This window comes from Microcaecilia unicolor, chromosome 2 (assembly GCF_901765095.1).
Source record: "Microcaecilia unicolor chromosome 2, aMicUni1.1, whole genome shotgun sequence".
Taxonomy (NCBI): domain Eukaryota; kingdom Metazoa; phylum Chordata; class Amphibia; order Gymnophiona; family Siphonopidae; genus Microcaecilia; species Microcaecilia unicolor.
In genome coordinates this window covers 597,113,674-597,137,349 of record NC_044032.1, presented here as the reverse complement: position 1 = coordinate 597,137,349, position 23,676 = coordinate 597,113,674, and the positions used below count along the sequence as shown (strand labels likewise).

Sequence of the window (23,676 nt, the reverse complement as noted above, 5' to 3'; positions counted from 1 at the left end):
TGGCTTTTATAACAATTTTTACTCTTACAAAATTGTTGTTTCTGCCCAACAGATGTTTGTATTATGTCCTTCCCTCTGTTTTTATTCTCTGTGTTTCTTTCTTCTAGCTTGTGGGGAAACGCTGCAGGATTCCACAGGCAACTTTTCATCTCCAGGTTTCCCAAATGGCTATCCTTCATATACTCACTGTATATGGCGAGTATCCGTCACACCAGGGGAGAAGGTACTGAAAATAAAGCATATCGTTTTCAAACTATTGTATCACTTCACAGCTCTGTTCACCTCTCTTCCATACAGAGATATTCAATTGCATATGTTATTTATATAAGAACATATGTACATGCAGATATATACTTTATTCATACTTGAATGCATACATTATTCTATTTGTTTATAGAACACTTTCCATCAAAGCCTAATTATTTTCTTTTTAACTTTTAATACCTGTTTGAGATTTGATGTCGTTTTCTCATAAGTAATCAAAAAATATTTATGTTTTGACTATATTTCACCTGTGAGGGATGAGAAGGACTATTAACTTCCTCACATACTAGGGGATGTTGGGCAATTATGATCTCTTTGTCCCAGTCTGGATCCATGTCCCTTGGCCTTGGTGAAGCAGAAACAGAATTTTCTTCCGATGTTTTGCTCTTTCACTAGGGCTTCTTTACATCTTGGTGAAGTACTCAGGAGGTCTTTTACTTAGGCGCGCTGGTGTTTTTAGCACGTGTTAAAAATAGGCGTGCGCTAAACGCCAAAGACGCCCATAGGAATACATTGGCATCTTTAGTGTTTAGCACACGCCTATTTTTAGCACACGCTAAAAATGCCAGCGTGCCTTAGTAAAAGACCACCCCCCCCCTAGAGTTTTGTCATAAGCAGTAGCACACTCACCTTTAAAGCAATCATCTTTGGATTTTGTTTCCATCCTCCTATAGACCAATTTGTCTTTGTTAAGTAAGCTTTTGAAAAGATTGGTGTGTAGACAATTGTCAGATTATTTATTTTTGTTACATTTGTACCCTGTGCTTTCCCACTCATGGCAGGCTTAATGTGGTGGACAATGGAGAGTTAAGTGACTTGCCCAGAGTCACAAGGAGCTGCCTGTGCTGGGAATTGAACTCAGTTTCTCAGGACCAAAGTCCACCATCCTAACCACTAGGCCACTCCTCCACTCCTCTAAGGAAGTGCTTGATGAAGGTCAATCAAGATTTCAAAGAGGTTTCAGCACCAAAAGTGTGGCAGTCTTAGTGCTGGATAGATTATATAGAGGTTTGGATTCAAATGTTGATTTTACGGGAAATCTTGTCTGCATTTGACATGATGAATCATAGATCTTGATTCAATAGCTTGCAGTGATTGGTGGAGGGAGGAGGGGCAATACTAGCCTTGTTTTAAATCTTTTTTGTAGGCCCAGATTTTTAAGGTGAAATGTAATTAGAAACCATTCAGAAATATGATCTTCACATCTGGGGTTCACTAAGGATCCAGTCTTTCTCCATTACTATTTAATATTACGTTGTTCCACTTTGTTGTCTTTTAAAAGAGCTTTCTGTTGTTCATTTGATTGTTCCTGTTTCAGATGACCTGAGAAAACATGTATTCAATTTAAATTATATACACCATGATTTTCAATATATTATATAGAGATACCTCATCTTAAATGTCAGGGCTGATTCGTTTTCCATCCTTAAATAGACCAGTTATGTCTAGAAATCCATTTTTGCTGCAGTTTCCTAGCCCAAAGTGCCTTCATTCTAAGGTTATTTTTCATCCAACTTTGCTTATCTGGCTGCACATGCTTGGAATGCTCTTCTGTTCAAGTAAAAACACTTATAAAATATGATTTATTCAGAAAACATATAAAGGCTTGGGGCCCTGTTTACTAAGCTGCGCTAACGGTGCATTAGTGTTTTTAGCGCGTGCTAAACATTAGCATGCGATAAAAGCTAAAGACACCCATAGGAATATATGGGTGTCCCTAAAGTTAAGCGCACGCTAAAAACACTAGCGTGCCTTAGTAAACAGGGCCCTTACTTTTTAAAGACATTTTTAATACAAGCTTAATTAGAAATGTCTCAGTATGTTGTTCTTCTCCAGTGGTTGTCTGGGTTTTTTTTTGTAATGTTATCCGCGTAAAACTTGCATGGTTTTGCGGAATATAAGAGCATATTGGTATTGGTATCTGCTGACTTGAAGCATTGTATGGAGAATGTACATTTTGTTTATGCATAAGCAAATTTATTTAGTAGCATGGGCTGCATTTTTTTTAATTGGTGTGGAAACTGCATCGTTTGAAGAAATCTGATTTTCGAACAACGATGCAGTCTCTGGTTGCATCAGGACTGGACTACTGTAATTCGGACTTCTTTTTCCAATGTTCCTCTGTATTTTAAGCAAGCTTTAAATGTGTATCACCCAAGGAGGACTCTGAGGTCAGACAATGCTATGAAGCTCTCTGTTGACCCAGTGGTATAAACCTGCTATTCCAAAACAAGAGCATCCACCTTTGTGGTGGCAGGAACCTTATTGTGGAATGCACTTGCAGGATATTTACATATTTGCAGCAGTGTGGCTTAGTTTAAAAAAAGCTTTTGAAGACACAGTTATTTGTGGTAGCATTTCTTTAAGATTTGACTGTTTTATATCCTGCAAGTTGTTAATTCCTTTGTTAATAGAAGCTAGGAACGGAGAAATTAATTTTAATGTCTTATATATGACCAGGTTTGTCTTATGTATTTTATGTTTATTATGTATGTTTTTTTTGGAAATCACCTAGGTTTTTTAATAAATACATACAAATTTAGTTTAGGTTTGCCAATAGTTTCTATCATAGTGTTATCATTAGTACAGAATGCAGCAACATGAGCGTTTTGTGGTTATGAACACATTAGTCCATATTTGTGTGATCATCATTGATTTCTTATTGGAAGACAAATAAAATTTAAGATTCTTCTTTTGATGCGTTGGATTCCTGTGGGTTAGCCCAGTGTCTTTGCAAGGGTTACTCAGTTTTCATGATCCAGGTTGGGCTTTGTGCATGAGAAGATAAGAATCTGGCACTGCTTCTTTCTTGCAGAGCTGCAAAATTGGTTACTACTAAGGCCCACTTTTTCTCCATTGTAGGTTTGGTTCTTTGGAATCATTTACCATTGATATTACAGCTTAAGACTCTGTTATTAGTAGAGGCTTTTGGAGTAAGGGGTGAGAAGTGAGCAAGAATGAGAATTGATTGTATGCTTATGATTATGTTACGTGATTTGTAGGGGATTCGGAAGTTGTTTATCTTGTTTTAACTTTTTATATTATTGTATATAATGTACCCTGTGGAAGGAAAATGTTGCATAGGTAATTTTTTTTTTTTTTGGCAGATAAATGGTTCTAAGTTTTTGAAGTAACATTGACATAGGTAGTTAAAAAGGGAAAACCCAGTTGTAAGAGTGGTATCTTACATGATCAAATTGTTTTAAGATAAAAAAAACCCAAAAGAAACATGAATAAGACAGTCAATCTTACCTAATCTTATACTTGTTTCATGCCATTTTACAAATACATGCACTCAAAGGGATCCTTTTACTAAGCTGTAGTATGTACTGTGCTTACTACAGTTTAAAATGTCGTACCGTGGGGCATATTGAGGCATCATGTTGCAAGTTGTAAATGTGCACAGAGTACCCACATGGTAAAAAATATATATTTTTAAAATCTTTTAGTCAAGGGGGCATGTCTGAGGGGCAAAGAGTGGGTGTTTCTACACTAATCAGTTAGTGTTCGGCATTGCCGATAAGATTAGTGCATGAGCCCTTACCACCTACAAAATAGGTGACAGAAAGGGGACATGTACTAATTTTTGTTAATGGCTGTGCACTAATGGCAATGTTAGCACAAGGATATTAAATTGAAAAATGGAAAATCGTCCATTTTCTAGCCACAGCAAAAAGTGGTCTTAGCAATTTGGAAAGAGTCGTGTAAGGGCTTACTAAGGCCACATTTTGCCCCAGCTTTGTAAAAGGGATCCAAAGTGAGCTATTATAGGCGTTACAGTAGAGCGGTATATCAAAATTCATTAAAGAAACCCCATAAGATCAATTATGGGTGGATAATACTGGCATTGCTGCAGTAGTGCCTACATATATTTTGTTATGGTGAAGGCATAAAAGAAAAATGGGTGGTGGCGGTGGAGATATATACCTGATAAGAAGATAATTTAATTATTTTGCAATGGGAATCTTATAAAGACTTAGGAATTAAAATTAATGAAATGTTGATGTAATTAAATTAAATTAATTAGCAAAAAGGGGTAAACCAAATAAGAAGGGATAACTGGGAAGAGATGTTGAGGTTTAGTAAAGCATTCAAATTAGAGCAGAAAGAATGGTATGTAAGTTGTTTGGGGTTTTTTTTAAGGTTAGGGAAGAGCAAAAGAGCAGAAGAACGTCAGGAAAATTGACGGGCTCCGGGCTGAGGAGAATTGATGGGCAGCAAGGAGGAAAGCTAGTTGAGGGAACTGAAGCAAGAAATTTCTTCCTACCCAATCCCTCCCAAAAATTTAGAAGAGTGAAGGTTGGGATTGGGATCTTGGGTAATGTTGTAGTTGGGATATCAATGTTTACGGATGTTAAAAGGGGTAGTTTAAGTTGCAGCTGTGGTAATTAAAATGAGAATTTTTCAAGCAGCCTTCATTTAAGGACAATGAATTTACTGGCTATATGGATTTTACAGTGTAATCTGCTTGTGTGCGAAACCGCCAGAAGCAGAAGTGAGGCCTTGATGTCACTGCAGGTCTCACTTTACAAGGGGGTTCATGAAGTACTAATACATTTGATGGAATAAATATGTGCAGCTAGGTCGACACTGACTAGCTTTATAAAAGGTAATAAGAAAAGTGTATTTTACAAAAGGCTTACTGAATTCAGAAATATTTATAAAATATGTATAAAGATACACAAAATATCTATCTAACATGCACCATGTACAGTAGGAACAGCTATTGTAGAGAGGAAGACATTCAGATGAAGAGCTCCATTTCTAGGGGTTTTAGACATGTAAGTGCTGAATTGTATACTCAGGAAGAGCCAATTAAAGAGCAGAGTGAAGAAGCTATTTTGATTACGTTTTTGATGTGTTTTTAAACATCACATAGATAAATGCAATTACCCCCTCAGTCACTCAAGTCCTAATGAGCTGTTCGCTAATACACCAGCATCTGTTTTTGTACAGTAAGCATTTATTACCATGGAAAAGTCAGAACATATATACTCTTCCACCCTGCACAGAGCATACTCCTTTAGAAATTGTGTGTGCTGCATATTTAAACATCCAGAAGGTGGTGGAGATGAAAGCGGTAATAGAATTATAGACACAAAAAGGGATCCTGTTTAGAAAGAATGGATCCACAGAAGCTTAGTGGAGATTAGATGGCAACCACGAGTAATTGGGAAGCAAAGCCCGTGCTTGGCAGACTTTTATGGTCTGTGCCCTGATCATAGCTGGACAGATTCAGCTTTAGAAGTTAGAGAACAAGGCCAGTGCTGGGCAGACTTCTACGGTCTGTGCCCTGATCGTGGCTGAATAGATTTGGATGGTCTGGAGTGGAGCTTTTCAGGGGCTTCGACATTAACTTCAGAATTTTTAGAACAAGGACAGTGCTGGGCAGACTTCTATGACTTATGTCCTGAAAATGGCAAGGACAAACAAAGATCAGGTATACATACCTTTTTGGGCAGACTGGATGGACCATACAGGTAACATGGAGGGGGATAAGTGAATACATCCTTTATGAAGGTGGAACGGAAATTGTTATCTAGTGTTTCCTTTCATATGAGGCCTCATTATCTCCAGCTTCAGAAATATTAATCTATGATCAGAAATTATTAATGGACCTATATCCGCAGAACCTTTAGAAATATGAGTAAAATCCATATCGGTAGGATATAGCAACCTCCATGGATCCAACAGATTTAAGCTCCTAAGGAAGGTCTTTAAGTCCATATCTGGGTGAGAGCTGGGCACTGCAGTAGCTTTATGTTGAAGTGAAGTATCAGGTATTAATTGTCCTATAAAGACCAGTACTTAACCCTAACCACCTGAACCCACTCCAGCCCCTCCCCTGCCTTCCTTTTTGTGCCCCCTCCCCCCCATATTTCACAACCAAATTCAATACTCTCTCTCCCCTTATATCATGATTGGTGTCATCTGGGTATCCCCCCTTCAATCCCTCTACCAGACCAATTATCCAGTGATTAAAGAGTGATAGTTATACAGTTTTTGCTTTCCAGTATACTACTTTAGCCAAACAACTTAACCAATCATGCATTTACTCACTCACCCAAGATGAGTGTAAACTTATGGGCCCGGATCTGCGCATAAATTTACACCAGGCCCCTGGCTGGTGTCATTGCAAGGAGGTGCCCAGATGCCATTATAGGATAGGCTTTTACCGCATCTCACTGGAGCACTGAACTAGAGGAGCCCACTTACAGAAATGCCTCCTTAGGTCACACTAATTCCTCTATTAACTGATAAATATAGAGTCAGATAGGAAATGGGTGGGGATTGCATATTAGTTATTACTCCAACCATCATGATCACAGAATATCTCATGCCTAATTGCATATTCTGGGCTCATAACCATTGTAGGTTAAGAATGCAATGCTGATGCAAGTGAACTGGTTAGAAAAGAGACATGACATTTGTGCTCAAATATTACTAATTGACTGCACACCATGTTTACGTAGTTTGGAACCAGATGCTTGTATTTATTTTCATATTTCAGAAGCAACAGGACATGATATCAGTATTAGGCAATGGTATGATGACACAGTGCTTGTAAGCATTTTGCACTGTACCTTTTCCAGGATAATAGCAGAAAGACAAAGAAAAACAAATGCTATTATATTACTAAACTATATTCTCCTCCTACTGTATCCATCTGGTGAGAAAAGTTGTGAGATCCAAATTAAGATTCCTACATTGGGAACTGTCTGTTATATTGACTGAGTTTGCAGAGAACATTAGGGGTGGGCAAAGCTTAAAAATTGTAATCGTGATTAATTGAGCGATCAAACATTTTGATCGCACGAATAATCACACTTAAGCACGGCATGTGTTTTGGGCACATGCTTTTCCAAGTTTCTTTTTTTATGTTGACCCAAATATCCTTTCGAACAAATGCTCAGTGTGGCTGATTATCCTTCACAATATGCTGTTCAATTTGGGGTGGGCAACGATGAAAAATGTTAATCAAAATTAATCGTGGTATTAAAACTTTTAATCATATAGTTGCACCTCTGGGCTGGATGTCTTGGTTCTAGTAAATTTGCACTACATGAACATTTTTTAAAACCTGCTGAATATAATGAAAAGTTCCATACACACATTTTCTTCCCACAGCACATTGTTCCTCCTCCCTTCCATAGAGATACCTGCTTTTCTCTTCTCCTACTACATCCATCCCCTGTACATACATCCAAGTGTCTCCCCTTCTGCTATAAACCTATTACCCCTGACACACAGACACCCATTTATCTCTTCTTATGTTGCTGACCCTCCAGCATACAGGTCCAGCTTCCCCCCCCCCCCCCCCCCCCCCACTCCCTGCATTTAACTTAATATTTATCTGGCTCTTCATAAGGTCTCTGGTAGCGAATCCCACATGCTACTTGCACCTGATGCTGATGCCTTCTCTCTGCTATGTAATGGCAAGGGGAAAGAAAGCAATGCTGGACAACAGACAGGAGTAAAAAAAATTGTGATCATGATTAAAAAATGTAATTGTATTTAAAAATAAAAATTATCGCCCACCCCTAGAGAAAATTAAACACACTTTTTACACACTAAAGACTGAGTCCTAATCTCAAAATGTATTCTTTCTTTAGCAGGTAACAGCAGAGAATGTGACAGACATCTTTTGTCATAAGCTACTTTGATGATAGCAATAGTTACAGAAACTTGACTTTCTGAGCTTTGTATTTTCAAACAAAGAGTGTTCAGTTAAAATAAAGTTACACATATTCTGTGGTGGCAGGATCTGAAACCAGGCTGAAAAAGGCACAGATCATGCTGAAAGTATGCATATAAAAAGAAAATCATAAAAACTGTATCAGTCATAGTTGATCTCATATCAATCAGAAAACCATTCACAGTTAAACAGTCTACCTACAGTCTTGTAGAGAATGTTAAAGACGAAACTGAAAATAATTTTACCCATAAATAGAACATAAATAGGATGAAATGGCATCATGGTTTTAACTCTGTGTTCGTAAAATTGTATATTGTAAATGGACACTTATGGTAGGAAACGGTCTAACAAGTATAATCAGTAATTTGCTTTGAGGAAATTTTGGCAAGTATGACTATATGCTATACTGTGAGGTAAATATTCAAAACCCCACTGAGTATGTAAGACAGACAAATATTGGCATGTTATCTTTAGGAGAGAATTTAGCTGAACATAATCAGCTAGGTATTCAGGTAAAAATTTAGATCAAAAATTGACCAACTTGGATTATCGTACTGAGGGCCGTAAGTACTAATCTGCGTTACTGATTGGCGAGTGTAATTTATTGCAAGTCTCATTTTATACAACAAGATCTAGGTACTAACATGAAGATTAACACCCTCATTCTATAACAGATCACCTAAAATTTAGTGTCAATAACACGGGTAAGTTATAGAATACTAGCACTTATGTGAGAAGCTGTTAGTTTCGTGTGTAAGTACTAGTTGGGCACTCAGGGCCAGATTCTATTTATGGCACCTAAAAAATCCACACAGAAAACATTTCTGCCTACGTGTACTCTACAAGCTGTGCCTAGATTTAGGATGCCGTATATAGAATACGCTTGTTAATATCCCAACGACTTTAAAACTATGCGCCTCCATTTACACCAATGAAACGTGGCATAAATACCAGTGTGTATATTGAGGTGCATAGGGCTATATTCTATAACTACGCACGTAAATTTCAGAACACCCTCAAAACGTCCATTTCTCCACCCATAACCACACCCCTCTTTGCCTGCGCACATTAGAAGTTGTGCACACTAAATTACAGAATATGCTTAGTGAGTTGTGCATGTAAATTCTAATTAATGCCAATTAGTGCTCATTATTGCTTTAGTGCTATTAACAATGCTAATTAGTTTGTTAAGCCAATTAAGTTAAGCACATTGTTATAGAATATGCCTGGATTTTGGCTTGGATCTCCATGTATGCTATATAGAATCTGGAGGTCAGTGGTATTCTAGAACTTTAGCACTCATCTTGCTTAGCATGTAAATGTGAGGGGTGTATACAGGGTGTGGGTGTGGCATGAGCAGGTCCCACATTTACATGTGTAACTTACAGAATGCTATATGTTACATGCTAAAGTGTATATTTTGGCACACACATTTACACCATAAGTGGGCACATCCACATGATGGCAGGTAAATGCCGACTTACAGTAGTATTCTATAATGGAATGAAGGTGCCCAGATGCCGTTAGTGCACTGCATCTTGGTGCCTAACGTTTGGCAATCTATATAGAATTCTCTCTTACCGTGCTAGCACGTGGACATTCGTAATGGCAGCCATCTCCTTTCATTCACTAAGGGCATCTTTTACTAAGGCGCACTCACGTTTTTAGCGCATGCTAAACTTGTGGGTGCGCTAAAGGTTAGAGACGTCATTAGAAATGCATTGGCATCTCTAACCTTTAGTGCACCCACAATTTTAGGGCATGATAAAAATATGAGCACGCCTCAGTAAAAACGCCCTAAAAGAATGAAACCTTTTTCTCAGTCTGCAACAGTGGACCTCTCACACATCAGCCCATGTTTCTTACATTTCTACCCCTTCTCAGGAATTCCACTCTTGCCCGTCACACTCAGGGATCAATTCACTAGAGGATGCCCAAAAATAGGCTTCAAAATATGGGTGAAATGCTGGGCATAAGAGTTGTTGTACAATGACATTTGGGCATTCAGATGCTGTTATAGAATAGAGCATAAGTTGACATTTACGCCTGTAGATGTTGCACTAAAGCATATGAATACAGATTATCTTAGGCTGTGAAAATATACAGTCGCTAGATAATCGCTAACCTGGCTTGGGGCGAGGGAGCATATTACTGAAGAAATCCCTAGTGCCAGTTTGAAAGATAAGTGTTCTCTCAAACTTATTCTAATCACCATATTCCCGCACATCAATGTGTAAGAGTTGTACTTGGATGCAAGATTTATATCTATTGTTAGTTTATTGAGGATATTATAACGGTACAACTGAGAAGGTTTTTGGCCAATGATGAACAGAGAACTCGAGGTTCGTTTAAGCTACGATGGATGAATACTGTCCAGGAGCTCTGTGAGGCCTTTTTTTTCCTTCTTATAATAAAGAATGGGAGAATTGTTGATTAGTATAAACTTTTTTCATACTGTGGAAATTTTTCCAGGTTAGCGATTATCTAAAACATATGAAACCAAAGAGTGGAGATGGCCAAAAATGGAGACAAAACCACAAGGCAAAACACAGATCCTTTATTAGTGAGAGCAACGTCTGCCAGGACTCCACAATATGCTAAGCATTAAAATACTTTTACCCAGATTCTACATATGACACCCAAAATTGGGCACCATTATTTGGGCTCCAATCTAAGATATGCGCCCAGTTAAATTTCTGCATGCTATTCTGTAACAACGGTCACCCAAATTCTATAGTGCACAATCCAAAAGGGGGCATGGCCATGGGAGATAAATGGATGGGTCAGGGCCATTGCTAAAATATGTGCACAATATTATAGAATACCAGGGATGTGTACCCAAATTGAGAGCCAATAATTACACCTGGTTTCAGCAGGCATAAATCCTGGCACCCCAATTGGCACTCAATGCTGTTCTATAATGGGCACTCATCTTTGATTGCCCATTATAGAATATCGTTATGCACTGATTTATTTGGTGCTAATTTTTGAGTGCCATTTACTGAATCCTAGCCCTTTGTGTATTATTTGATGGAACAACACCAAGAGTTTGGTACAGATATCCTCATTATACACAGACAACAACTCCTGATTCAGGCATTGTGCTGAAACATGACCATGTCAGGATAGCCACTAATAAAAAATCTGTGTTAGGATGTGTGGGTTTGCCTCTGTTTTTGGCCACCTTCGCTCTTTGATTTCCCCTGCATATTCTGTGGAGATTTCTCTTCTTTGCTTTTGTTGCACTGAAGTGTGTAACTTATTGTATTCGGTAAGGTAGACATGTAAGTGTGGGGTCCTGCCCATGCCCTGCTAGACCCTGCTCATATGTATTCCTCCCATGCAGATACATGCTATATGTGTTGTGCACTAAATTTACAAAATAGTACATTCACCCATGTAAGCGCTATTGTTCTATAATTTTAGTGCACTAATGGTGTCTACATGTAGGCACAAAGATTATAGAATGGGAAATCACTGTTTTCACTAGCAGGCTTATTTTTGAAAGGGATCGCCGGCAATCTTCTGACACAAATCGGAAGTTGGCCGGCGATCTCTCAAAAGCGGCCAAATTGGTATAATCGAAACCCCCTTTTTTGACACCATTGCTGCTTTCCCGTCGCCGAGCCAGCGAAAGTTCAAGGGGGCGTGTTGGTGGCGTAGCAAAGGCGGGACATGGCCGAGCATGGGCGTGGCTAACAGATGGCCGGCTTCAGTGCATAATGGAAAAAACAAAAGCGGCGTTAATGAGTATTTCACCGGTTTTACTTAGTCCTTTTATTTTTACGACTAAGCCTCAAAAAGGCGCCCCAACTCACTAGATGACCACTGGAGGGAATGGGGGATGACCTCCCCGTACGCCCCCAGTGGTCACCAACCCCCTCTCACACTAAAAAAATAAAAATAAAAACCTTTTTTGACAGCCTGTATGCCAGTCTCAAATGTCATACCCAGCTCCCTGACAGCAGTATGCAGGTCCCTGGAACAGTTTTTGTTGGTTGCAGTGGACTTCAGGCAGGCGGACCCAGGCCCATCCCCCCTACCTGTTACATATGTAGTGGTAAGTGTTGAGCCCTGCAACCCCCCCCCCCCAAACCCACTCTACCCACATTTAGGTGCCCCCCTTCACCCATAAGGGCTATGGTAATGATGTAGAGTTGTGGGGAGTGAGTTTTGGGGGGGATTTGGGGGGCTCAGCACCTGGGAGCTATTTGTATATATTTCTTTAATTTTTAGAACTGCCCCCTAGGCTGTCCGGTTGCTGTCCTTGCATGTCAGGGGGACCAGTGCACTACAAATGCTGGCGCCTCCCACGACCAAATGCCTTGGATTTAGCTGGGGTTGAGATGGCCGCTTTTAGTTTCCGTTATCGCTGAAAAACAAAAGCGGCCATCTCAAGCCCAGTGAACTCTGGCATTTGGCCGGTCCAACCTGTATTATCGAAAGAAAAGATGGCCGGCCATCTTTTTCGATAATACGGTTCCGGCCAGCTGTTTGCAGCGCTTCCAAAATAGATCGCCGGCAATCTTTCACCGGTGCCATTCGATTATGCCCCTCTAGGTGTCTCCAAGGCTGCATGCAGAGCTCAGTACCCATTTCCACAGTTCAGCCAAGCCTTCCTGTGACTAGAAGCCTTCCCACTGTATCCTATTTTTGTACTGGAGGACGAGCTATAGAGGGCTAACTTCTAAAAATATCAAGACACTTTAGCCATCCTTCTAGCTTTCAGACATTTAATTTTATGAATTGGTAAAATCTTGAAAAAATCCATAAGATGACAATCATAGCTTCCTAAGTCCTGAGTGCATCTGACCCCTCCCCACACACACACAAAAAAAGCCCTTTGGGTCTTAGGTTTTTGCCTACTTTACTTATGCCTTAATCCAAGCCTGCTGGGTAGGTTCTCTTTCAAAGTTAGTGTGAACTCTGCATGCAAATGTGTTGGGCAGCTGAGGAGGCTAAAATAGCACACATACTTTTGAAAAAGCCAATTCCATGCACTATTTTTCTCCCCATACATAGTCAATACATGTGATTGTGATCCCCTGCCAAGGGGAACGCCTCTTTTTCCCACGCTGTGGAAACCCATGCTGGATAGAGGATGACGATTTGCAGACAAGGCACCTTAGGCGTGCTAATCCTTTTTCTTGCAGTTTTGCTGCCTTCTTTCTCTTCATTTTCTCATAACTGCTTTTGTTTATGCTTCCTTTCTGCTGAATTATGATTTTCTTCACTTCTAAGTATGACAAAGCGAGTTCCCAGAGAAATTAGACATAATGTTTTAATTTGAGTGCCAGTGAAATTTTATTTCCTCTGATCCTGGTGATGCCTTTGCAGCTGTGCCAGAGCATGATTCCAGCGTAGTCCACTGCCTGCTTAATGAATACAAATCCACAAATGTGCCGTTAAACGGCTTAAGAACTACTCCAAGCATATTACTGTCATTTGCTGATTTATCAAAGTACTAAGGAACCCTATTTAGTGTCAGCATCTGTGGGCTTACAATGGTAGGAGCTCCTTGTCCCCTCTTTGTTGCTCTCGAATCATCAGGCTGCAATAATTAAATACATTGCAGAAGGCAATGACTTTCTTCTGGTTAAGATTTTTAACAGCTACATCAGAACATAAATGCATTCTGACTTTAGAGCACAGTACAGTAAATCTCTTTTGCAACCAAAGGGGATTCCCTCCCGAGGAGCCAGCTCCTTCGAAATAGAATAACACAAATTTTGGTGAATGTGTTCTCTAAACAAATTTGTGAACATTGTGGCCAATTAGGGCACCATAAGATTCATGGAGATTGGGTGTGTTCAGCCTGACAACTGGCAGCTATTCTCACGTTTTGTTTTCTTTCTGGTCTCTGCCAAAGTTCTGTTTGGCAAATTTAATCTCTTTGTTCAAAGGATACGTATCCAGAGTCTCATTGGACACAATTCACCTGTTTAATCCTGGGACCACAAATCCTTGGGTTTGGTCACATGAGTTTGTTTAAATTTGCGTATCCCTATGCCAGTGCTTACTACTAAATATCTGGTTATGTACATACATGAAACAATGTTTAGATTAGAATCTGGTCTCACTTTTCTGTCCTTTTTGTTCCATTTTGAATTGCAGATTGTTTTGAATTTTACAACAATGGATCTGTACAAGAGCAGCCTCTGCTGGTATGACTATGTTGAAGTGAGAGATGGCTACTGGAGAAAATCACCTCTTTTGGGTAGGAAACTGTTTCTGGAAATGAGAAGTGTTGGGTAATATACTTACAAGTACAAATACTGCCCTTCCAAAGCAATGAAATATTAAGGGAATCTTTTTCAAAGCTGTGCTAAATGCTGAAACACCCAATATATTCCTATGGCAGTCTCAGCATTTAGCGCATGGTGATTTTTAGCACAGGCTAAAAACACTAACACAGCTTTGTAAAAGGTATTTTCTTATCATCTTTTCTATATTTTGATTTATTTCTATTTATTACTTTTAAAATACCCCCTTAATTAGAAAAAAGTATTTAAAATACTAAATACAAAATACCATTTTGACAATCAACACTGAACAGAAAATCCAAGTTTTCAATAAATGTTATTACTTCATAATGTTTGTTTTTCTTTTCACCATTTTAGAATCTGTGGAGGCACTTAGACTTACAAAGTTACATAAAGGAGTATTTTCAATATGATGTGTAAATCCGACATTAGATGTTTTGCTGAAAACATCCAAGAATCAAGTAGTGAAAATGACCATTTTCAAACCAGAAAAATGTCTAATCTTTTTTCTTTGAAAATGACCATTTCCTAGATGATGTTGTGCCTAGTACATCTATCTTTTTGGACCATTAAAAAAAAAAAAGCATCCAAGTAAAAAGCACACGAAATCAAGTCATTGGGGCATAGGAGGAGCCAGCTTTCTTAGTAGACTGGCCACACAGGCATCCCGGCAGAGCAGCGGGGCACCCTAGGGGGACTGCAGTGGACTTCACATAAAAGGTCCTAGGTACACATCACCCCATTACACCCTTATATTGTATGATGAGCCCTTCAAAACCCACAAAAGAATCTACTGTACCCAATTATACACCACTGCAATAGCTCTTATGGCTGCAGGTGTTGCCTATATGTGGGTACAGCAGGTTTGGGGTTTTGTTTTGGAGGACTGACACTTTTCACCACAAGTGTAAATGTTAGAGTGGTTTTTAGGCCTGGGTCACCTTCTCTACAGTGCACTGCACCCACCACTAGGCTATTTCAACCAACTGTAATAGGTTGCTGTAATAGGACTGGCAATAACATCTGAAGTTGTCACAAAGGCTGGAATGTACTGTTTCATTTACATCTTTGTGGGATGGGAGGGGGTCAGTCACCATTGAAGGAGTTATGGGGTGTCATTCCTTTATTCCTGCAGTGGTCATCTGATCATTTAGAACACTTTTTTGTGGCTTATTTGATAATAAAACAGGTCTAGACCAAAATGTTCAATTTATAGTCAAAGATGTTTTTATTTTGTTCCATTATGGCAAAAAATGTTCATGTGCTAGGAACACCCAGATCCCACCCTAAACACACCCTTGACATGCCTCATATGATTTGAACACATATCTGGCAGACGTCATAGAAAAACATCTAAAAATTGGTTTTAAAATGCCAATTTGGATGTTTTTGTGAGAAAACATTGGCGGACACATACTTAGTTGGATCAAGGGTTTCCTAACCACTAGAACATATCAAGTGAAATCAAGCTCAAACATATCGCCACCGTGGAAAGCAGAATGCGGAGTACCTCAAGGGTCACCACTATCACTGATCCTTTTCAACCTAATGATGACCCCACTAGCCAAATCCTTATCCAACCAAGGCCTTAACCCTTTCATCTATGCAGACGATGTCACAATATACATTCCTGGTGATCTGACAGAAATCACCAACGAAATCAAGCTCAGCTTGAATATCATGGACTCATGGGCAAACGCATTTCAACTAAAACTCAACACAGAAAAAACACTGTCTCATCCTCTCATCCCAATACAATACAAACAAACCCACAAACATAAACACCCCAGATTATACCTTCCCTATCTCAGACAGCCTGAAAATTCTCGGTGTTACAATCGACCATAACCTCACACTAGAGAACCAAGTGAAATCTACAACAAAGAAAATGTTCCATTCAATGTGGAAACTCAAACGCATGAAACCATTCTTCCCGAGGGAAACATTTCGCAACTTCATACAATCAATGGTACTAAGCCATGTAGACTACTGCAACGGAATTTATGCAGGATGCAAAGAATAAATTATAAAGGAACTTCAGACCGCTCAAAACACGGCAGCCAGACTTATATTTGGATAAATGCTATTTGAAAGCGCCAAACCCCTCCGAGAAAAACTGCACTGGCTCCCAATCAAAGAACGTATTGCTTTCAAAATCTACACCCTGGTTCATAAAATTATGTACGGCAAAGCCCCAGAATACATGACAGACCTCATAGACCTAACAACCAGAAACACAACAGGATCAACACGAACATACCTAAATCTCCACTACCCAAGCTGCAAAGGACTCAAATACAAATCAACCTATGCATCCAGCTTTTCCTACATAAGCACACAACTATGGAACACATTACCAAAAGCCGTGAAAACAACTTATGATCACCTAAACTTCCGGAAATCATTAAAAACTAACCTGTTCAAAAAGGCATACCCTACCGACCCAACTTAAATGCCTGTACTCTGCAACACAACGAAACCAAAGCTCGTAATGGACATATAATAACTCTTCCTCTCTACGATTCTCTTCCTCTCTATGGTTCCCTAATGTGTCTGTACACATGAACCTTATTCTACCACAACATTACTGTATTTGTTCATACCGGAATTGGCGAACGCCTTTACAGTACTATGTAAGCCACATTGAGCCTGCAAATAGGTGGGAAAATGTGGGATACAAATGTAACAAATAAATAAATAAAACATCCAAATGCAGATTTATGCCAGTTTTTGGACATTTTTTTCTCTTTTGAAAATGAATACCATAGATACCTATGGAACTTTGTAAGTCTAAGATGATTTTTTACTAAAGCTTAGCTCGAGTTATGTGCAGCAGGCATCATAGTAACATAGTAACTTAGTAGATGACGGCAGAAAAAGACCTGCACGGTCCATCCAGTCTGCCCAACAAGATAAACTCATATGTGTATACCTTACCTTGATTTGTACCTGCCTTTTTCAGGGCACAGACCATACAAGTCTGCCCAGCAGTATTTCCCACCTCCCAACCACCAGTCCCGCCTCCCATCTCCGGCTCTGGCACAGACCGTATAAGTCTGCCCTCCACTATCCTCACCTCCCAACTACCAACCTCTCTTACCCCACCTGCTCCGCCACCCAATTTTGGCTAAGCTTCTGAGGATCCATCATTTTTATTCCTATGTGCCCTGCTGCAGATAACTTGAGCTAAGCTTTAGTAAAAGACCCCTAAGTGCTTTGAAAATGATCCCCATTGTCCAAGAGTCTATGACATTCCTTAACAATAACAATGTGACTTATTATAAATTTGCTTGCAACAACAGTTTTTCAAAAATTGTCATTTAAGCAATTCCATTTCGGCAATGAAATTAAAGAACCCTTTGAGAATAAATTTTTGACAGGTGAAGAATATTTCAGTGTTGCTTTTATCTTGCAAGATACTAGCTTGACTACTGGATATTGATTCAAGCAGCCGAGGGAGTTTAAGCATTGCTCCCCGAGATAGAGTAGGCATTCTGCTGTCACCTTAAAAGGCAATGCAACATTGTTAAAATCATAAAATGTTAAAGCTCAGGAAGTTATTGATATAAAGCTAACAAATGTGTAGAGTTAAAACAAGCTCAACAAGAAGATTTTGACCTCTAAATTATTTGTGCTCTACCTTAATATGCAAATATTTAATCATTTTAATATTAATAGTCATTATAAGAAAATTTATTTATGTAGCTAGTTGATATACCTTTGCAGCTGAGTTTTCTGATTCAGTGCCAGAATTTTCATCATCATCAAAATCAAACAAATCATCTGCTGTAGTCATGGAGGCACCTTCATTTGTTTCACCAACATCTGAACTGATTTTTCTTGCTTCATCTAGAAAGGCTGGTTTTACCCAATCTTTCTTGGCAGGTGACACCCAGCATAACTTGAAATTAGGATGACAACTGCTGCTACTGCATAAACTTTAGAGTTACTAAAATAAGCAAATAATGAGGGAAGCGTCGTTTGACACAGCGACTCAGTTCTTCTGCCACAGAACCACTGTATTCCATAGCAGATGCAATACTTAGCAACTGCTTTATGATCTGCTGAATAGTTGGCATGAGCAATCCAAGGTAACAGTCATTCTCTCCTTGAAGCTTTCCTAAGGCCATGGCAATGGTTGACGTGGAGGGGCATAATTGAAAGGGATGCCCAAGATTTCCTGGGCACATCCTCGCAGGATGGCCCCGTGAAGGGGCGGGGAAACCCATATTATCGAAACAAGATGGGCGTCCATCTTTCGTTTTGATAATACAGTCGGGGACGCCCAAATCCTGAAATGTAGGTTGACCTTACAGATGATCGTCTTTAGACTTGGTTGTTTCTGATTTTCAGCGATAATGGAAACTGAGGACGCCCATCTCAGAAACGACCAAATCCAAGCCATTTGGTCATGGGAGGAGCCAGCATTCGTAGTGCACTGGTCCCCCGGACAGGCCAGGACATCAACCATTATGTGTCGAGGATGCCCATGTGTTAGGCATGCCTATGATCTGCCTTCGCTACGCCTCCCACACGCCCCCGGGAACTTTGGTCGTCCCCGTGACTTAAAGCAGTTGGGGATGCCCAAAATTGGCTTTTAATTATGCCGATTTGGGCGACCCTGTGAGAAGGACGCCCATCTTGCGATTTGTGTCAAAAGATAGGCATCCTTCTCTTTCAAAAATAAGCCTGATAATCATCAGGTAATCCTGAAGAACATCTAATTCGATCTTCTTGAAGCGAGACATATCCATGGTATCTGTTACAGCTTGTCACAAACACATGGTTCCATGAGGCAGTGCATAGCATCATATGTTACATTCCATCTAGTCTCACCGGCAGTGTGAAGAGACAAACCTATTATAGACTCAACAGCAACTGAGGCCTTTGTATTTCTACGTATGCTTCCTATAGTTTGGAACACCTTGCTAATGCACTTCTTATCTGGCACTTGTAAGTGCTTTCATCAGTGGTTATTAACTTCTGGAAATCAGTGGTTGCAATCAGATTAAGCATATGCTTAGGTAGTAAAACATCATTTTGTTCTGAATCTCCAGACAAAATATTGTCCACATCTACTCTTTTTACTTGCCTGCTACGTCATCAAGATCAGAAGACTCATCCTCGAAAAGTCCAGACCTCCTAACTTCATCCAAAGCCATCCCTTCTGCTTCACTTTCTTTTTCCTGATGCTCTGAGAACACTTTAATCATATTCAATCCATTGTGATGGTAAAAGTAATCTTGTGGTTCAGCCCAAATTTTGAGTGAGCACTGATGATATGTTCAGAAATTGTGTCATATGTATGGCTACCCTTGATGCAGGAACGTGCTAGTGCAAATGACTTTCTCTTCAGGTCATGTGCAATCCAGTGAGCTGTTATGCCAACAAAACTTTATTAAAGACAGCTCCATATATCTGCTTTTCTGCAAACTGCGGGTTCTGAAATCTGCTGACTCATGTCACACATGAGGGAGCTAAATTTGTCTTCCTGTTGTTTTGTCAATATTTTCTGACATTGTGTGATGGTGACAAACCAGTAATTAAATCTTTGAAGAGTTTTTTTCCACTGTGCACAAATTCATCACCAGTTTGTCAACTTTGACTTGTGTAGCAGGTTTGAAATTATGTCAGTGACTGATTTTCATGAATGCAGATTTTCTTAGTCCTTCTCAACATTCCTGTGGCCAATTCTTCAGCTGATATAGATGCTGCTGGTCTTTTGCTTGTTTTTTTATGCTTGGTATAAGCATTTACCTTGCTTTTATGGACTGTCTGAAATATTAATTATAAAGTGACACATTCAAACAGAATTCATACCTTTTTGTGTAACTTTATTAGACTTTTATGTTGGTTTATTAAATGAATTAGGCAAATTAGATTCCTTACCTTAAAATGTTTTGGTAAATTCGATGTGGCATCTATCCATGCATTTAAAGTATTGTTCGGACACAGCATCTTGCTTAAATAATGAAAAGAATTTCCCATCTATAATCGCTGATATTGCATTGCCTTGTTGCCCTTCCACCATTTTAGAAAGCACCACAGACCTTATATCACTAGGGATTTTTGGGCTGTAATAAGCTCACCAGTCAGAACACACCAGTTCTTACTCTCCTATGGATTGAGTGCAGGAAAAGGATGGGAGGGTCATGTGGGCAGTCCTGTTCCAATCCTGTGCCTTCCATTGCAAGCAGTGAAGAATCATAGGTGATGAGTCCACCTCCTGTACCAATACTGTATTGCCGCCTGCTGCAGACTACATCTCTCTGGAGCCCCCCTAGATAGAGTGTTTCTCTTCCACAAATCTACCTACTTACAAATTAATTACTACAGAGTGGCTTACCAAATGCTGAGCCTTTTCTTATACTGGTCCAACTTTGGAGAACTGCATAAAGTGAGTGAAGGAGTAGACTAGTGGCAAAGTATTTTGACCAAAGTATTCTGAAAATACTAAATACCTGGGGATAAGTATTTAAAGTACAGATACAAGTACCAAAGCAGGATAATATTTCAAATACAAGCACAACGTATTTCCTATGTATTTTAATTACTATTTTGAATACTTACCAACACTGGAAATGAGTTGTTTGTGATCCCTGTGAATCAGGGCTGAGTGTTATGGCCAGTGCTGGTTAATCTGGGCTCGGTTTACTCAGATGTGTTAGTTTCCAGGCCAAGCAACCCACAGCAGCTGCAGATTAGTCTTAAGCCCTGTGCAGGGCTTGAATAGATTTTCATGCTAATAAATTCAATCAGTAGAGACATAGATTATTATTAACAAGAAATTTGAGACAGCTTGACAACCAACAGCTTCAAACCACATGTGCTGCTAATAATGGCTTCAGCCTAGTGTTTGAGTTAAACATAAACACAAAAGTCCAGCAATCTAACTTTGATGAGAGAGAGCTTGAGAGCTAATGTCTTTGTCCAGACAACGGCATATAAGGCAGCTTGTGAAAATGTATCTGCACTGTGACATTAATCAGGAAATGTACATTTTTCTAGTCAATTTCATTCTGTATTTCACAGTAAGGGAAAACATTTTGCGTCTCAGTTTGTAAAATGAGAATGGAATCGTTAAAGGAGAATGCATGTTTGTTTTCAAGATATTATTCTGACAGCTTACACCACCATGACTTTGTAAAATCGTAAATGAAAACCTCAGGGCTTCCCTACTGACTACAGAATGTAAAATTGGCTGAAAACAACAGTAAGAGCTAGAAAGATTCTGGTCTGCTTTTCTTTCAGTTTGTGGGAAAACTGGGAAACGCTTTATTAACTACAGAAGTGTTAAAATATTCATTGTAGGAACTGAGAACTTGGAACTGAATTATATTTCATAATAGCTTAGGTTTTTTTTTTCATAAGTAATCTAAACAAACAGATGATTTGATAGGCTCTAGGGCAATAGTGATGGCTTTTTTTCTGTTTTTCCCGATTGTAGCAGCGGCTTTTGACTAGCTGCAACATTTCTGTGAGCCTTGAGCTGGAACACAGACGGAATGACTGTCCAAAAGGTTTTCCGATGCTCTTCTCATAGCAGACAGCTTTTTGAAAATGAGGTCTAGAATGACTTTGAGTCAGTGCAGTGTAACCAATTTTGATGCTAAATGCAATTAATCAGTAATAACACTATGCCCCTGTTTGCTCTCTCTCCTTTTTTAAGTGCAGACAGAATGAGATCTCCTGGACTATTCAGTAAGGATGATGGGGAAGGGATTCATTGGCCCTGGATTCATGCTGTCCTTTTCTGTAGAGTTTTGTAGATAACACAAAACAGAGAGGCTCTTTGGATTTACAGCAGAAACAGATGCAACGCAACGTAGGTCCAGAAATGGTCTCAATACAATATATCTTTATTAAAAGAAATCACTTGATGTGGTTCACATTTCGCCCACTGATGTGCTGCCTCAGGGGTATAATGCAAATGACAAGAGTGCCAAAAGCCTAGCATTTTCAGCTGTAAAGAGAGCAAAGCTCTATAAGCAGCAAACAGACGGAATAAGCAGGGCAATATATAGAACAGATAGTGGCTCATCTCCCAGCAAACAGCAATTATACCCCTGAGGCAGCCCATGAGTGGGTGAAACATGGACCACGTTAGGTGATTTCTTGTAATAAAGATATATTGTACTGGAGTTTTGGAGATAATGCATACCAGAGTTGAATACAGATGGGGGCAATTCTATAAATGGCGCTAAAATTTAGGCACCCAAAAACTGGGCACTAAGCTAGAATTTTATAAGGGCATAGTTGCGCACCAATGGGTCCTTTTACAAAGGCGCAGTAGCATTTTTTAGTGAGCACTAATGATTAGCATGTGCTAAATGCTAGAGACACCCATAGAATGCTTATTTTTAGCGCACACTAAAAATGCTAGGCACGCCTTTGTAAAAAGACCCCCCAACTCTGGTAGAGAACACTAGCTCAAGTCCGTAGTTACATGCCAAACTATAGGCATGATTTTCATGTCTATGATTGGCATAAATGATGACGCCTAAATGTGGCAGGTGCATAAATGCAACTATTCTATAAAATGCATGCAAGAATAGTCAGAACGCCCCTGACACATCCATGCCCCTCTCATGTTAATGTCTCCTATGCATTAGTGTTCAAGAGAAGTTAGGTGCACTGTTTATGGAATAGGAGCAGAAGTCTGTTAGATGTGCAACTTCTAGTTAGCATCCATTAGTGCTTGTTAACACCAAATACTGGTAGTTATCACCAATTATTTGCCAAGTTAGTGCTAATTAGTTATGTTATGCACAAAACTGGCCTTATTCTATAACTGTACACCTATGTTTGGACACCATTTATAGAATTTGGCTGCAGTTGTGTAACTATAGAGCTAAAAAGAGTGGTGACAAAATGGTTAAGGGGATGGAACTCTCATATGAGGGAGATCTAAAAAGTTACTGTCCTTCAGCTTGGGGAAGATACTGCTGAGGAGGGGGAGATACGATAGAGGTCTATAAAATCATGAGTAGAGTGGAACAGGTAAACATGAATTAATTGTTTACTCTGTCAAAAAGTACAATGTTCAACATATAGTTAAACTCTGGAACTCACTGACAAAGCAAATGGTAAAAGCAGTTAATGTAGCTGGGTTAAAAAAAGGTTTGAAATATTTTACGGAGGTAAAGTCCATATACCATTATTAAGGTAGATGTGGGGAAAACCATTGCCTATCTCTAAGGTTAAATAGCAAGTGGCCACCGGAGGTAGTCCTGCCCCGAGCACGCACCATTTCCGGGGAAAAAAGAAAACCCCCAGAAATGGCTTGCATGGTGGTAACCCGTCAGTAACCGGGCATTGCTGTGTGCTGCCTGGTTTCTGCCGGGTTAGAGTGGAAACCCTTATTGCCACCTCAGTGGGTGATGGTAAGGGCTCCCCATCGCATAGCCACGTGGTAACAGTTCTCTTACTGCATGGCCATGTGTGTCGGAGGGG

The 23,676-nt window shown here is 39.6% G+C and overlaps 1 protein-coding gene across 1 annotated transcript in view; it reads left to right on the top strand.

Annotated features, from left to right (window-relative positions):
- The window catches only part of TLL1 (tolloid like 1), a 499,423-nt gene that overhangs the window by 348,317 nt on the left and 127,430 nt on the right, over nucleotides 1–23,676 (top strand). The window contains exons 9-10 of the mRNA XM_030191579.1: nucleotides 108–223; nucleotides 14,075–14,177. Of these exons, the coding sequence (XP_030047439.1) occupies nucleotides 108–223; nucleotides 14,075–14,177 (219 nt within the window). The remainder of the gene's footprint in view (nucleotides 1–107; nucleotides 224–14,074; nucleotides 14,178–23,676) is intronic.